At 45.4% G+C, this 16,174-nt stretch overlaps 1 protein-coding gene across 6 annotated transcripts in view; it reads left to right on the top strand.

The window, feature by feature from the left end:
* Window positions 1–16,174, top strand: part of STARD13 (StAR related lipid transfer domain containing 13) — a 442,897-nt gene that overhangs the window by 236,250 nt on the left and 190,473 nt on the right. Inside the window, exon 1 of one of the 6 annotated variants that reach the window (XM_054015318.1) lies at window positions 2,186–2,356. The exons of the other annotated variants lie outside the window; for them this stretch is intronic. Coding sequence (XP_053871293.1) covers window positions 2,230–2,356 — 127 coding nt within the window. The 5' untranslated portion in view covers window positions 2,186–2,229. Of the gene's footprint in view, window positions 1–2,185; window positions 2,357–16,174 lie in introns of those variants that run through there. 6 annotated transcript variants of the gene reach the window in all.

Here is a 16,174-nt window from a genome sequence, read left to right on the forward strand (position 1 = left end):
TTTACCCCCTTTTCCAGATCATTTATGAATATGTTGAATAGTACTGGTCCCAGTACAGACCCCTAGGGGACACCACTATTTACCTCTCTCCATTCTGAAAACTGTCCATTTATTCCTACCCTTTGTTTCCTATCTTTTAACCATGAGAGGACCTTCCCTCTTATCCCATGACATCTTACTTTGCTTAAAAGCCTTTGATGAGGGACCTTGTCAAAGGCTTTCTGAAAATCTAAGTACACTATCCACTGGATCTCCCTGGTTCACATGCTTGTTGACCCCCCCAAAGAATTCTAGTAGATGGGTGAGGCATGATTTTTCTTTACAAAAACCTTGTTGACTCTTCCTCAACAAATTCTGTTCTTTAATTTGCCCAGTACTGAAGGTAGCCATCCTGGCCTGTAATTGCCAGGATCGCCTCTGGAGCCTTTTTTACAAATTGGTATCATATTAGCTATCCTCAAGTCATTTCCTCAAAAGCTGATTTAAATGATAGGTTACATGACCACAGTTAGTAGTTCTTCAATTTCACATTTGAGTTCCTTCAGACTCTCCAACACAGTCATAATTAACAAAGGTTGCAACTAAAAGAACTACTTACATTGGTTCAGAAAGCCTAATGGGTACCCCCTTCTGCCCATCTCCCTCGGGCTTTGTCCCTGCTCCCAGTGAAGTTGGGAGATGGGCAGCCACTGGTTCTCTGCTAGGGGCCAGAGAAGGAAAGGGACTGCAGCATTGGCCAGTGTTGTGAGGCAGGGGAACCCCCAGCCACTTGATTTTCTGGCTGTTGGGTCTGAGGGGGTCCAGGACCTGAAACTGCTCCGGGACAAGGGAGGTGAGCCCCCTCTCACCCTGTGTGCCAAAGGATTGACTGCCAGAGTGAGGGTTGTGGAGGAGGTGATCCTGAAAGTGGGGTGTGGAAGGAGGGGAGGAAAGGGAATGGGGAAGAAGGGAAGGGAAAAGGCACTAGGGTGGGGGGGGGGAATAAATTTGAGCTATGCCAGGCAGTTGTTACACTCACAGACTAGAAGGGAACAGTTGTTGCCAACCTTTCTTTGAAGCAGGGGTCTAGGAAAGTGGGGGAAGGGCTGACACTCCCATCCCCTTGGTGCATGGGTCCTAGGGAGTAGGGGAAGGGCCTTAGAGCATGATTTCCTGCATAGAGGGGTCCCCGGAGGAAAGGAATAGAGGACACTTTATGAAGGGGGGTATGCCTTGCTGGTGCCATCCCATCATGGCTATGTGGGGGTGTTGGTGGGTGAGTTCTCCTCTGGGGTTGTCTGAAGCCCCCTCCCACATACAACGGGCACCTCTGTTGGGGGTGGAAGTGGGGATCCCCCCACGCTGAATCCTGGCAGATAGCAGGGGAGCCCTCCCTTCTGTTAGCTTGCTGTGGCAAGGAGTGGTGGCAGGTCCCCATTACATGGTTGCGGGGGTTTCCCTGACACTAGCATCCCAGCAGGTGGGGGCTCCGGTGGTGGGGCTGAGGCAGTGCAGAGAGCTGCGGGGCCATGCTGGGAGGGAGCTCAGGGCCTAGGCGGGGTGTGTAACTGATTAACAGAACATCCTGAAGGGTGTTTCAGCTGATCAATTCCGATAGTAAAGACCAAAACTGCTCTCAGCTGGGGCCGGTTCCTGCAGCTCTTACTGGGACCATGGGAGCCGGATGGGGACTGGTGCTTGGAAGTCTCTGCCAGGCTTCGGCCCGGGCAAGGCTCCCTGCGTGGCCGTGCAGCAGCCAGGCTCAGGGATGGCCCGCACCGACGGGGCAAACCTGCGTGCAAAGCTTCGGGAGCGATCTGCCCTTCGCCTCCGAGGCTGGCGACAAGTGGCGGCGGGGACAGCCCGGCGGGAAGGCAGCGAGAGGAAGACGAGCGCAGAGCCCCTGGTGCGCTGGGAGGGGAGTTGGGCGGGGGGTAAGTTGCTGTCCATCTGGCCCGTGCTCTGGGCGCTCCGCGAACGGGGCCGCAAGGAGCCAGGCTCGGCTCGGCGCCCGCAGGGAGGGGGAGCGGGAGCGGGGCGAGCCGCGGGGAGAAGCGCACAGGTTAGCCGAGCCTCTCGGAGCTGCCGTGACGCGGGGGGACGCCTCGTGCGGCGGGTCTGACACACACCCCGCCTGCCGGTGCCTGGCTGCCCCGCTGCTGCCGCCGCCGCGCGTCCCGGGACGCCTGAGCCGCAGCGCGCGCGGAGCGGGACCTGCCGCGGGGAGCCCGCGGTGATGCGGGGGGCTCGATGATGAGCGGCAAGCGCGGGTCTGCCAAGCCCCAGCTCCGGCGGTCGTTCAGCGAGCAGCTGCGGGACTCCACCGCCAAAGCCTGGGATTTACTGTGGAGAAACGTCCGCGAGAGACGGCTGGCAGGTCAGTCCCGCGAGCGCACTGCCTCCCGCGCCGCCGCCCCGCGCGCTCTGCCCCGGCTGGGAGTGAGGGAGCCTGCCCTGGCTCCCCTCCGGCGCTCCTGCCGGAGCAGTGCCCGCTGCCAGTGGGGTCCTGTCCCGGCCCTGCTCAGGCAGTCACCTGTCTGGCGGCTCGCGCTGTGCAACAGCAACTCCACTCGCTCTGCACCGGCCTCGTACAGCGCCGTGTGTGCCCTGCTCCGCGGGGCATTAGTGCGGGCTGCAGCTGTGGGAGCGGAGTGGGTGTGTATTAGTGCCTAATACAGCTGTGAGTGTGTGTTGTGTTGTTTCAGAGTAACAGCCGTGTTAGTCTGTATCCGCAAAAAGAAGAACAGGAGTACTTGTGGCACCTTAGAGACTAACAAATTTATTAGAGCATAAGCTTTCGTGGACTACAGCCCACTTCTTCGGATGCATATAGAATGGAACATATATTGAGGAGATATATATACACACATACAGAGAGCATGAACAGGTGGGAGTTGTCTTACCAACTCTGAGAGGCCAAGTAATTAAGAGAAAAAAAACTTTTGAAGTGATAATCAAGCTAGCCCAGTACAGACAGTTTGATAATAAGTGTGAGAATACTTACAAGGGGAGATAGATTCAATGTTTGTAATGGCTCAGCCATTCCCAGTCCTTATTCAAACCAGAGTTGATTGTGTCTAGTTTGCATATCAATTCTAGCTCAGCAGTCTCTCGTTGGAGTCTGTTTTTGAAGTTTTTCTGTTGTAATATAGCCACCCGCAGGTCTGTCACTGAATGACCAGACAGGTTAAAGTGTTCTCCCACTGGTTTTTGAGTATTTTGATTCCTGATGTCAGATTTGTGTCCATTAATTCTTTTGCGTAGAGACTGTCCGGTTTGGCCAATGTACATGGCAGAGGGGCACTGCTGGCACATGATGGCATATATCACATTGGTAGATGTGCAGGTGTTGTGTTGTGTTAACTAGTTGTGTACTCTGGACAGCGCTTTGCGTGCCTCCTGGACAGTTGGGTCTGTCCAGTTTTGGTCTGTGTCTCCTCCCTATAGCGCTGTGTGTGTGCACATCCTCTACAGCTCAAGTACCAAAGTGCTCTTGCTTTGTTTTTGTAACTTCTAAGAGTTCCCGTATGTAACAGCTCCTCAATTATTGATGGCTCTTTCAGGTACTATTAGCGAACCCAGCAGTAAGAAGTGGGACAGATCCCCCTATGGAGGAGGCTGGGAGATCCGTCCCCTGGATGTTACAGAGCCAGAGCAGGTCATGGGGAGGGCAATCTGCTCCCATGCCCTTCCTCACCTGGGTATCCCAGTCATGTAGAACATTGTGAGCTCTGCCCTCAGCTGGCTAAGCAGGTGGGATTTAAAGCAGGTGGAAACTGAGGGAAAGGTTTTTGTGTGTGGATGGCAGGGCTGCGGGGGGTGGGGGGGGTTGGCAGCAAGTGGGGCAATTTGCCCCAGGCCCTGGGCCCCACGAGAAAATAGTATTCTATGGTATTGCAACTTCTTTTTTAATAGAAGGGGCCCCTGAAATTGCTTTGCCCCAGCCCTCCTGAATCCTCTGGGCAGCCCTGGTGGATGGTAGGGGGTTAGGGTTAAAACCTGGGAAAAAGCCCTGTTTAACTCTGCAGTGAAGACATTCCCTGCAAGAGGAGACTTCAAAATTACCAGAGCCAAATTAAGAAATAAACTGCCCAATTACATCCCAACATCTACCCATTATATTTCTAATTACTGGAAGGTGTGGGGGTCTGGGGCCAGATTTTCAAATGTATTTAGGCACCTAATGATGTAAATAAGCTCCTAATGGGATGTTCAAAAGTGCCTAAGCAGGTTAGGTGCCTGACTCACTTTGCAATCTGTCTGCAACATTTGGGACCAAGATACCTTTGAAAATCTGGCCCCTAGAATCTTAATCCTCTCAAATCAAGTCAGAGGAGACTCAATAAATCACCCCCTTCAGGAGTGACTCAGGTCATTCTGAGAACAAGATGGCAGTAGCATGTTGATTTTACACATGTAAACAGATGATTAGTTAATGTTTATAAAACACCTTGAAGATGAAAAGATCTAGATGGCACCAAGATGCAAGGCAAATGTGTCACATGTCATGAAGATTAATTTGCAAAACATGGATTCTTCAACTACATTCTATTGTCTTGTAGATCGTTTAAGGACACCATCTAGGACTTTGCAACATGCTGGTATTGGAGTATATAGGGCACATTTTTCTAATGTAGGCATCTAAATTGTGCCCACAAAATGTCCACAGATTCAAATAGTTAAAATAATGGATACAAATTACATGCTTGTTTTTGAAGACTTAGTACAGACTATTTGGCTCTGGCAAAGAACTTGTATTTGTGGAGTAGTGTCTGGTTGTGGGGTAGGTACACAGAGCCCCGAATCCTACTTGTTTATTTCTAAACTTGATAGTTCCGAGAAAGCATAAAAATAAAGAATATTAATATCTCCTTACATGTAATCTGGTTAGCGCTTTGTTAAAAGCACATGCCAGCAGGGCATTCAGCTGGGACACTGGATTAGCCATCTTCTGTCAAACAGACCTCAACTACTGCTTGAGTGAGCAGAAGGCCTGGGCAGACTGCCACAGAGCAGCAGCCAACTTTTTAAAGGAACTTGGATTAAAATTGATGGAGTCAGGCTTTTTAGCTAAAGTGGCTGTAACACTCAAGTCCTGACTTAATGCACTGCCATAATTTATGTTATTAATTCCATTATAATATGCTGGTGAGTTTGTGGTAAAGGTGCCCTTTATCTGATTACATGGTTCATTTGACAAGATAACAAAATGTGTACAAATAATATCTGTGCAGCTAACAGATTCCAAATATACCCTGTTCCTCAGATGGTTTTATGTCTCTTGGCTTTCTGCCCTTGCATTTGTATTTATTTGTCTTTGTGTTTATCTTAGTCTTGGCCTCTGTGGCCTCAGTAAATATCCCTGTGGCCTTTCTTCCACTTTTCATTAATGAAAGGCATGGAATTTAGGCTGGTCTAAATACGTCATTATTGGCTGGCTGATCAGCTGCTCATCCGTAGTAATAAATAAGATCGCACTGAGGTGAACAGTTGTCCCACTTTCCTTCTCCCCAAAGCTGATATTTATGCTGCAGCCCTGAATGACAATCACACCAGCAGTCCTTGAAAGTTAACTAGGGCTTCAGAAGAATGACCGAGGTGGGAAGAATACTTTAACCCTTAGCTTGCTGAGTTTTTTTTTTTTTTTTTTTTTTTTTCCCTGACTTCCAGCCAAATGAAGGTTCAGGAAACAGTTATATAGCAAATCATCATCATCATTATTATTATGAGTGAAAGTAGAAGAGGTTTGGGGGCTCTTATGTATTTATTTCTTTGTCTTCCTCTACCTTTTCACCTCTGTATTTAAGGCTCAAATGTGGGCCTCACAGGGGAGGAGACCCTTTCATCCACTGAATGGGCTATTTGCATTAACATGTGTTGTAAGGGAAAACAGCTGCTACTCCCCCTCCCATGCAGTTGGCCAAGGAGTGGATGAGCAAGAGCAGGGAGTGGACAGAACCTTAGCTCTACTCCCTTCACTGCTCCAGGCAGCACAGCTAGGCTGCAGTGGAGGGGGAAGGAAGCTATGCTAGGAAAGGGCTTGTGGAGTGTTACTTCCCCCCCCCCCCCACACACACACACCTTTGAGCAAGGGTGATTAGGAAGCAGTGTGTGACTAAGAGTAACACTCTGGTTCCTATTCTGCTTCTGGTAGTACTAGGCAATTATGCGGTGCCCCTTATTCAGGCTGGATTGCAAGGTGCAAAATACTCTTTTCTTCTGTTCCACTGACCTCGACTTGTTTATTAAATTAGTGGGTATACTTAATATAATGACCTAAGTGGTGCTTTTAGTAGTTTGTGCTTTTTTTTTTTTTTTTTTTTTTTTTTTTTCTTACCTAGGCAGGTCGTGTTCAGGTAAGATTCTTGTTACACTAACATTTTCATTTGACTGTTTAGAATTCACTAACAGGTTCCTTCTCTGGTGTGACTTTGTTATTGTCAGTGTCAGTTCAAGACTGGAAAAATAAATTCAGTCATTACTTTTGAGAGATTTATCAAATACACTATTGATTAGATGACCTAATTTTTAAAGACTATCTAGTACACTGGAATTTACTCTGAAGACAATTTAGTGGAGAAGTTTAGGCCCTGATATAGCTACCTGTTTTAAGTCCAATTGAAGTCAGTGATCACTAAATTTAACCACATGTTTAAGTGCTTTGCTGGATTGGGGCCTTGATGATCAGGTTGTCCAAAAGACCATATATAGAAAGACCTTGGATAGTTTTTAACCTGGCCATAAATCTGGACCATCAGACTACCACATTTGAAGAATGACTGAAATTCATTGCTTTATGGATTTGAGTGTTTTTCTTCACATCTTGAAACTGTTATATTGTTAGTTTAAAACAATGATCCTACAGTGCATACTGAAATCCTGACTCAAATCATGATCTACCATTGTAAATAATGGCTTATATTTATTTATGCATTGTTGTTGTAGCCATGTTGGTCCTAGGATATTGGAGAGACAGGGTGGGTGTGGTAATATCTTTTATTGGACCAGCTTCTGTTGGTGAGAGACAAGTTTTCCTGCTTGCACACAGTCTCTCTCACCAACAGAAGCTGGTCCAATAAAAGATATTACTACACCTACCTTGTCTCTCTTGTTTCAGAAGGATAACTTGTATGCAGTTGAAAAGTGCTATGCACACTCTGGCATGCTATAAATAATTACATCCAAAAAACTATACAGAAAGATTGTTAATGTTGCAAAGTTAAACACTCAAAATTTAGGAAATGCCAAAAATTAAGGTTGCCTGTGCAACCTTAATTTGTCCCCCTGGTGCATATGTATTATGATGCAGTCTTTAGTTACATCATCCCATACTATATTTTCCCCACAGACCCCTTTGCCTCTGTCAGTGCACAGGACAGACAGTGCTTGCTGAATGAGCAGCTATTCAATATTTTGTTTTCTCCTCATGTTCATAGATGTTATTTACTGCATGCTATTCAAACCCTGCTTTGAATACAGAATTATTAATTTCCTCCTGGGTTTTTCTGTGGTGCTCATCCCCATTGTATCTGAGTGCTTCACAAACATTCATGTATTCAGTTTCACAATATCCCTGTGTGTGTTGGGGGCGGGGGGGGGGGTGTATTATTACCCTCTTTGTACTGATAGGAACTGAGTCACAGAAAGATTAAGGTCAAAAGTGGCCACTAATTTTGGATGCCAGATTCAAAACCCCTAATATTTCAGAGTATTTAGTTTTATATAGCACTTTATATGTTCAAAGCAGAGCCCTGATTGACTTCAGGTGCAGCTGCTGAGCACTCAGCACTTTTTCAAATTATACTCCAGGATCTGAAATTGGTCACCCAGAATATGAGGAGCACACAATTTGGGATGAATCCTACAAAGGCACTTAGGCATTGCAACGCTGAACATCACGGTGCCTAATTTTTTGGTGCCTGGAAAATCATGACAACAACACTGCTGCAACCCACAAAGCTGAGTTAGGTCCCTGTACAGAGAATGGGGACAGATAGGCACTTAAGAATGTGACCCACAAAAATCGACAAACTAGGCAGGTAGCTGCTTAACCCAGCCAATGTGCTAACTGTCTGTCTCCACACGGACAGGCTGGAGGGGAGGTGTCCCCTGCCTTCTAACTTTTAGCTCCGCAGTTAGTGCACTCACCTAAGATGTGGGAGACCAAGGTTCAATTCCCCCTCCCTGGCAAAGCGGGAGAAAGGATTTGAACAGGGCTTGCCCACTTCTCAGGAGACTGCTCAAGCTACTGAGCCATGGGAACTCCTGCTGAAGCTGTTTCCCTGTGGATAAATAATGAGAGAGTGATTGGGCGAGAGAGAATCACCTAATGACTGATAAGGGCACCCACTTGGGGGGCAGAAGACCCTTGGTCAAGTCCCCCTGCTCCGATCACTCTTTCATTATTTATGTGTTCAGATCAGACCAGTTGGGCAAAGTAGGCAGCCAAATACCTGTCTCTTTGTTTTCTTACCTACCCTGTCCCAGTCCTCCCCACCCGATGCTCATCTTCTCAGCCCCAGTTTCCTTGCCACGCCTGTCCTAATCTTGCCCCCTTCAGGCTCATTAACCCAACCTATTCCCTCTGCTGCCTTCCCCCTTCAGGTCCAGCTCTTGTTCCTATTTGAGTCAGGCTGCTTCCTCCTCCACTGCCTGGGCACCAGTAGGTAGAGCACTGAGAGCACAGGAGAGAGAGTCTCCCTGCTCTCACTTCCAGTGCCCCTTGGTACAGCAGCCCAAAGCAGTAATCACAGGGAGAATCCTGCTCAGCTGTCCTGCCCTGGGCTGGTGAATGCTCAGTGCAGATGAAATCTTTGGATAATTTAGCTGCCAAACTGCAACAAGTCCTTAGTGAGTCCGTGGCTGCTGCAATTTTTCAACCGCTCAACTTGGTCAAATTTGGGAAGCTTCTCACGGGAACAGCAAAAGGCGCTTCCTTGATGCCGAATTTCAAGTCCCTATTTCAAAGCATGAAGGCACAAGAGGTTCTCAGTGAAACAGCTGTAAGAATACTTTTAACATGGGCAAAACATTTTTTTTCTAACTTTTCTCTTGAAAATGGCTGAACTGTTTTTGCTGAAACCAAAAAAATTAAATCAGCCTGAGGCAGTCACCTGTCACAGAAAAGTTTAGCCAATGTTGATTTGAATTTGATGGGTGAATTTTTATGACTCGCCATTGATCGCATCTGACCAGAAGATTTATAGGTTCTTATCCAATTCAGACTACAGAGTTTAAGAACTCAGAGTTCTATATAGGGAGAGGATTCTCAGAGTGCTTGGCAAGAACGCATACACTGAGGACAATACCAAATTGATAAAATATTTATTGCCATTAACATAAAAACAAGGAATGCAATGAAACTTATAACTGCAAAACAGTAAAAGGATTCAAAACTCCTGCTGGTAACATTTCTATTATAAGTACCTTAACCTAACATACTCACACCCTTCCTTGGGAGCCCGGTAATAGGAAGTGAAGGACCAGCCTCACTCCTGGCATGCCCAATTACGCAATGGTGCTGGCTTCCCCGATGGTTAGGAATGTTGAGTAGTTGTACTATACTGCATGAAGTGATCTGATAGCGTGATAGAAGATAGTCTCTAGAGTAAAGTACTCCAAGAAACCGAAGCTTCGGGAGTTAGAGTATAGAGCTTACAACCAGAATTTAGAGGAGCGAGAGCCTATCCCTAAAACTATCCTAAAAGACAGACTGACTAACCAACCCTTACAAGGTATTTTATAGGAGCCTGATCTATGTAATCCAGGCCCAACCTACTATACCCAAATCTTGTTTCCATACCCTAAGAAATTTATGGGTACCCTTCTCCTGTAGGTTAGTGGATTATGACACTTACTTTCTAAATATATTAATAAGAATTCTCACTCCAAAACTGCTAACCTAGGCTCTCTTGATGACCTAGAGTTGTGGTGTACCCTACAGTTACCAACTGGTTGTAGGAGCTGGATAAACCTGTGCTGTGGATAGTTCCTCCCTTTAGTTTCCCAAAGTTCAGGGACCATTCTTAACGGTGCCAAAGGTTGCCAGCTTTTATGCTAACATATGTATAACTGATTATACTTTTTGCTATATGGCCGATCTTACTGGATCTTACAAGCTGGTAGACTTCTTGCATTTCAGCAAAAATTATTATTAGGAAATACATGTCTCAACACATCCTAAATTCCAAGGAATTAATACTGATAAAATATAAGAATAAAATGGATTAATATTAGAAAAAGAAACGTATTAATTAATACTGCTGGCTGAATTAGTAGGATATAATAACTAGCAAAATAATCCTATGGGCTACACCAAGTTATAAGTAACTGAAAACAGAGATATCAGGCAAGTTTGACTATAAGCATCATTATCAGCTCCACCTACAATAATCCAAAAACACTTTAGACTCTGATTTGCAACTATATGGATCACTTCAATCACCACTGAAATGCAACTACCTCAGGGATGGGATAGCTTAGGACAGGAAGCATAATTTGTCCAATTGAATCTCCAGAAAAGGTTTAGGAATAGAGCTGAGTGGGGAATTTTGCATCAGAACAGTATTCCAATGGAAAATGCCCTTTTCACAAAATCAGAAAGTTCCATTGGAAAATTTCTATTTTCTGTCAGGAAAATCAAAGTGACAGCTCCCCGGCTGCTCACCAGGAAGGATCTTATCAATTTCACATTTTGTCTGCGTGGCGAAAGCAAAACTGAAAAGAGTCTTCCAGGCAGACAGCTGTTGCCTGGCTGGGGGGATGTGGGTCAGGCTGAGTGCCCTGGTTGGCTGCCTGCCCTGCACCCTGGCACTCCAGTAGTAGCGGTGGGAAGGGGAAATACAGTGAGCCTTGGCACTCAATCTACAGCTGTTGGCCTGGATGGCTCTTGTCATTTTCATTTTCTGCCTGCAGGAGGAAAATGATGTTGACAAGAGCCTTCCAGGTGGACAGCTGGCAAGCTGAAAAAATTGGTTTTGGTTCTCTTGAAGTGCAAGTTTTCTGGAAATCCCATCTCACGGAGAGTTTTATTTTTAAAAAACACATTTTGTCCTGACTTACGGTGTTTTTTATTTATTTTTGTTAAATGAGAGTTTTCATGGCAAGGGGCTTCCATTTTCCAGCCAGCTCTGCTTAGGAAGCAGGGCCGGCTCTAGGCACCAGCAAACCAAGCACGTGCTTGGGGCGGCACATTTTCAAGGGCGGCATTCTGGCCATCTTTTTTTTTTTTTTTTTTTTTTTTTTTTTTTTTTCTTTTTTCGGGCAGCAAAAGCCAAGAGCCAGCCCTGGCAGCAGCAGCAGCGCGTTGTGCGCGGGGGGTGCCCTGAGGCCGCTGCGGTTCGCGCCGCGGGGGAGCAGCGCTGCACTTTGTGGCTGGGCCGGGCAGGCTCCTAGCAGGGACTGGGGGCCGCTCCTTACGGCACACAGAGCTGCCTGCAGATGCCGCAGGGCGCCCGTCCCCCCCAGGACCACAGCTGGGGCTGGGCGAAGCGGCCCGAGCCGCCCAGGGACTGCGGCAGGGCAGCCAGAAGCAGCAGCAGGGCCATAGAGGGCGGGGCGCTGTCGTGCGGGGCCTGCGTCCTGCTCTCCGGGGCTCCGCTGCCTCTGGGGCTACCCTGCCCCGGCTCCTCATCCCCCTGCCAGGGTGGTCACCCGGCTCTGCCCTCTTGGATCCCGGCCAGTCCTGGAGGCGGAAGCCCTGGATGGAGGGACCCTGGGCTGAGGCGTGGCCCGAGAGCCCCAACCCTGCCAGCGCTGGACCAGCTGGAGGTGAGGGGGGAAGTGGGTGGAGTCAGCACTGGTGGGTGAGAGCCCAGGGCTGGGGCGGCATAGAGTATGGGTGGAGTGGGGGAGAGAGCCCAGCGCTGGGGCGGCAGGGGGTGCAGGTGGGGTGGGGGTAAGAGCCCAGGGGTGGCGGGGGGGCGGCAGCCAAAATTTCTTTTGCTTGGGGCAGCAAAAAACCTAGAGCCGGCCCTGTTAGGAAGGCAGAAAGTAATTACCCTCTTTGGAATTTGGCAAGGCCATCAAGGCAATGTCCCTTGTGGTTGGTTTGTTCTGATTACTGCAAGTGACCAGGGCCTTGGTTTTGAATGCAGATAGCATCTCTGGCAGCAGTGGTTTCTAGCACCAAGTTGGGGTGCTGATTCTGTACCAACTCAAAGGATAGAATGCCTCTTAATTCAGGAAGTTATGTTGGCAGTTTATCTGGAAGTCTCATCCATCTATGGAGCAGGCCCAGCCACATTGAGGTATTAAGGGTGCCTTATAACTGTTACTTATCAATTAAAATTAAGCAGTTATGAACTTTGAAGGAATTTACTTCTAGGTCATGTGTCTCCTTGAAATACAGCTCTCCTACAATGCGAGTGCAGCATACCTGCGATGTAGGAATGTTATGGCAGCCCAGAAGAAGTTGCTGCTGATCGGGCACCACATGAGCAAGTGTAAATTGCTATAGTAAATCCATTGACTTCAACAGAGCTACATGGGTTTACGCTAGCTGAGGACATGATTCATGGTCAATGTTTATATTTAACATCTGTTAAAGAATATAGTGGTGCATAACACAGTGTTTTCCTTTAAAGACTTGTTTTAACAACAAGAGAATGAACCTTCTAATTTCTTTGTAGAAAATTGTTTTCGAATTCATTTTGACTTACTGATTAATACCATGATACATTGAACATTCTTTCTGGCATTTTTCCGTAGGTGTTTCCAATATAGCAAACAAAACTTGTGATTTTTTTATATATATATATATATATATATATATATATATATAATAAAATAAAAATCACATCCAAGTCTCACAAATTAAAATCTGGGCACTCTCCTGTGTAAAATTAGTGAGATCTGGTCCTTGTGCCTATAGACAGACCATGCAAAGATAGATTTTCCAGTATGCCGTTACAGTAAGCACATATGGTCTGACTTTTTTCCAAGAACCTACATTGACTTCAGTGTTTAGTTGTAAATGGCCTGATTTTCAAAGGCCCTGAACAACAGTGGTTATGTTAACATTGCCTAGGGATTCTAAGTTGGGACTTGATACAATGTCTTTGGACATATCTTGTGCAAACTAATTGTCATTGTAACATGAATCATAACTTCCATTGCCAATGTACCATGAAAAATATGACTGAATGTCTCCTAATCAAGGTAGAAATGTATAAATATCTCATTTCATTGATGGTGATTTGGTGAAGCTGCAAGTACCATGCAATGGCAATGGTAATGTCTGAGCATTGTTTTTCCCTGCAAGCTCTTTTTAAAGAACATTATCTTTCCAGAAGTGTTGTTATGAAGTCAGTACTTCCATATTTGCATTATTTCTGGCTAATAAATACATCAGTGTGAATGAATCATGTTCAGAATTCTAAAAGCAAAACATATATTAACATGTATATCATTTTTATTCAAAGGAAATAAATATATCAAAAACCTGTAACCTAAGTGCAAAGGGAGCATTCATAGCAGAATGATGACCTTAAATGAATTTGCATTGGTTTCCATCTGAGCTAGTCTTTATATTCTAATAATTAAGAAGAAAAAAATTAAAATTAAGACCTTTGTGTGCAGTGCAAATGAAACAGATTAACCTAATTAAAGTAGCTCAATAAAACCACTGAAATTATTTTGAAAGACTATTTCATTGCAGGGTCAGTTTTCAAAAGGAGCCTTGGAGATGTGTACACAAAACCTGTTATTTATCACCAGGAGCACCACCAGCTTTTCTGCCACATTAGGCGGCAGAAGGTCCCGCCCTAAAATACCGCCCCCCACAGAGGCGGCGGAAAGTCCCGTTGCCGAAATACCGCCGCGGTCACTGCCCCCCAAATTGTAGCGCCCTAGGTGACAGCCTAGGTCGCCTAATGGGTTGCGCCGGCCCTGTTTATCACGATGGATTTTGTGTATGTACCCTCCTATGTCCAATGTTGAAATGATACCCACATGCTAAGAAAACAAGCTAAAGTCACTGTATCTCCACTGAGAGAGAGTACAAACTCCCATTAATGTTAATGGGATTTACATGTTTAAATCCCCCAGATTGCAGTGGGAAAAGATTCCATTGTTAAAGACGAAAGCTCTGAAAGATGCTTATTATTCAGTCTGAGGTGTTTCTGGGAAGAAAAGAAATTACGTTTATGATTAATCCTTTGAGGCCTGCCAGAAAATTTCTGTGGGAGTCACAATTCAATTTTGACATGATTGAATGTTAATGCTAGGAGTTTCTTTAGGTGGTGAAAAATAATTTTAAAAGTATAGATATCCTTTATATCTTGTATGTAATGCCAATACTGTATTAAGTAGTGATGGGCAAACTGCCCAAAGATAGAGTGGCTGTCCCTTCCAGTACCCCACAACAATTCACTTTCCCCAAACTACCATCATCTCCCCCTTTTCAGACTCAGGCTGCTACCCATTGGTGCTAACTCACTGTGATATGAGAGAGAGAGAGAGAGAGAAGGTACAGTATCATTGCATCAGCCATTCTAAGGATACCTCTGCCTTCCCACTCCTGATGCTACTGTCTTCTCATGACCCTAGTAGGTCTGATTCTGTCAGATTTTCCACACTCTGACTTCTGCTTCCTTTCCCAGGTTCTCACTTGCTCCTGTCCCCTCTTATCCGTCCCACTCCACTGCTAAATTTGCTAGCATCACTTAAAGACACAGGAAAACAAATATTTAATTACAGAAATAAAATGACATAGAAGCCAATCTGCTTGAGTATTTCTGTACCAGCGTGGGATTTTACAGACGACATGATTCCTAACCATCCCAAAATTCACAGTACCATTCTAACTTCTACATACCTACCCCTGCACTGTGGGCTCCCTTGTTGCTCCCACTTGTGGGGTTTGGACTGGCTCTGGAGAGTCAGCAGGAGCTCTGAAGTTGACAGAGAAGGTAATTTTATTTTCATATCTTCATGAGCCTACTTCCCCAGCAAAATTGAATGTTTATTACCCAAACAAATTGCACATATTGAGACACAAACATTACAAGAAGCTATGCTGATAAGATGGCAAGTTGGCCAGGATTGTAAGACTGGGATATTTTAAATCACAATCAAATTCTACCCAATCGTTATTTATAGAACTTCTTTGATAAATGTCAGTTAATTCCAGAGGTTGATAGTTAACTTGCTAAGCTGTAGCATTTACCCATAAGCATTTCTGGCAGATAGTATGAATAGCCATTTATAACTGGTTCTCTCAAGGGTGAAACCTATTTTGGTATTTTTGCCACTGACTTCCTGTAGTTATCCCAAAATCCACTGGGTTCTGGGATGGAACCACATCTCATTTCCCAGTAAATAAATCTCCCCCCACTCTCCCAGCCCTCCTAGTGAGGGGACATTCTGGGCCAATGTGTAAAAGTTGATACTTAGCATATTGACTAAGGTAAGAGGTATATTGATGGAGGCTGTATGGAAGGCATACTGTTTAAAAAATAAAAATAAAAACTTATTAGCTCCAGTGTATCTGAACACTAAAGTTTATACTATCTTTTTCCAGGAAAAAAAAATAAGCGCACATATTGATTTCTATACTGTCACTCAAATATTTTTCCATGATATATAGGCGCTAAAAATAGATTGGTGGGAATGTACATCTTTGAGTATTGTGGTTGTCTGGTATTAAACAATGGCAATCTTTTTAATTCAGACTCCTTCCTAATATTGGCACTGGCAGTCAAAATCTACAGCTTTCTCACCTGAGTGAGATTGCTAGATGTTACTACTTCACAGACAGGGGAAATAGAGACAGAGGCCTTGTCTAATCAGGGATTTTTTTGAACTGACAATTCACATTCTGTGCAGCTCCACCAGTTGTAGCACCAGTGGAAGACAAGGCTCAGGCATTAGATGACAAAGTGGAAACTACACTTTTGGAGAATTCTAGGTCTACAAGTGTAGACCTAGCGTAGCTACAGCAATAGACAGTCCATGCTAACTGCCTGTAGCAAACCAGCCTTCTCTACGTTGGAAATTTTCAGTCATGTGTGACTAGTCACCAGTATAAGCTGCACCACTGAAAGCCCCTAGAGTACACAGTAACCCACAACTTACAATGGTACAATTGACCTCTTCTGCAAGTCAGTGCAAATCTTGTTTTATAGCAGCTACATTGAGGGTTTGCACCAATGGAGCTCCACCAGTGGCTGAAATTGAGGCAAATACCCAATATAAA

The sequence above is a fragment of the Malaclemys terrapin genome, chromosome 1 (genome assembly GCF_027887155.1).
Source record: "Malaclemys terrapin pileata isolate rMalTer1 chromosome 1, rMalTer1.hap1, whole genome shotgun sequence".
NCBI lineage: Eukaryota > Metazoa > Chordata > Testudines > Emydidae > Malaclemys > Malaclemys terrapin.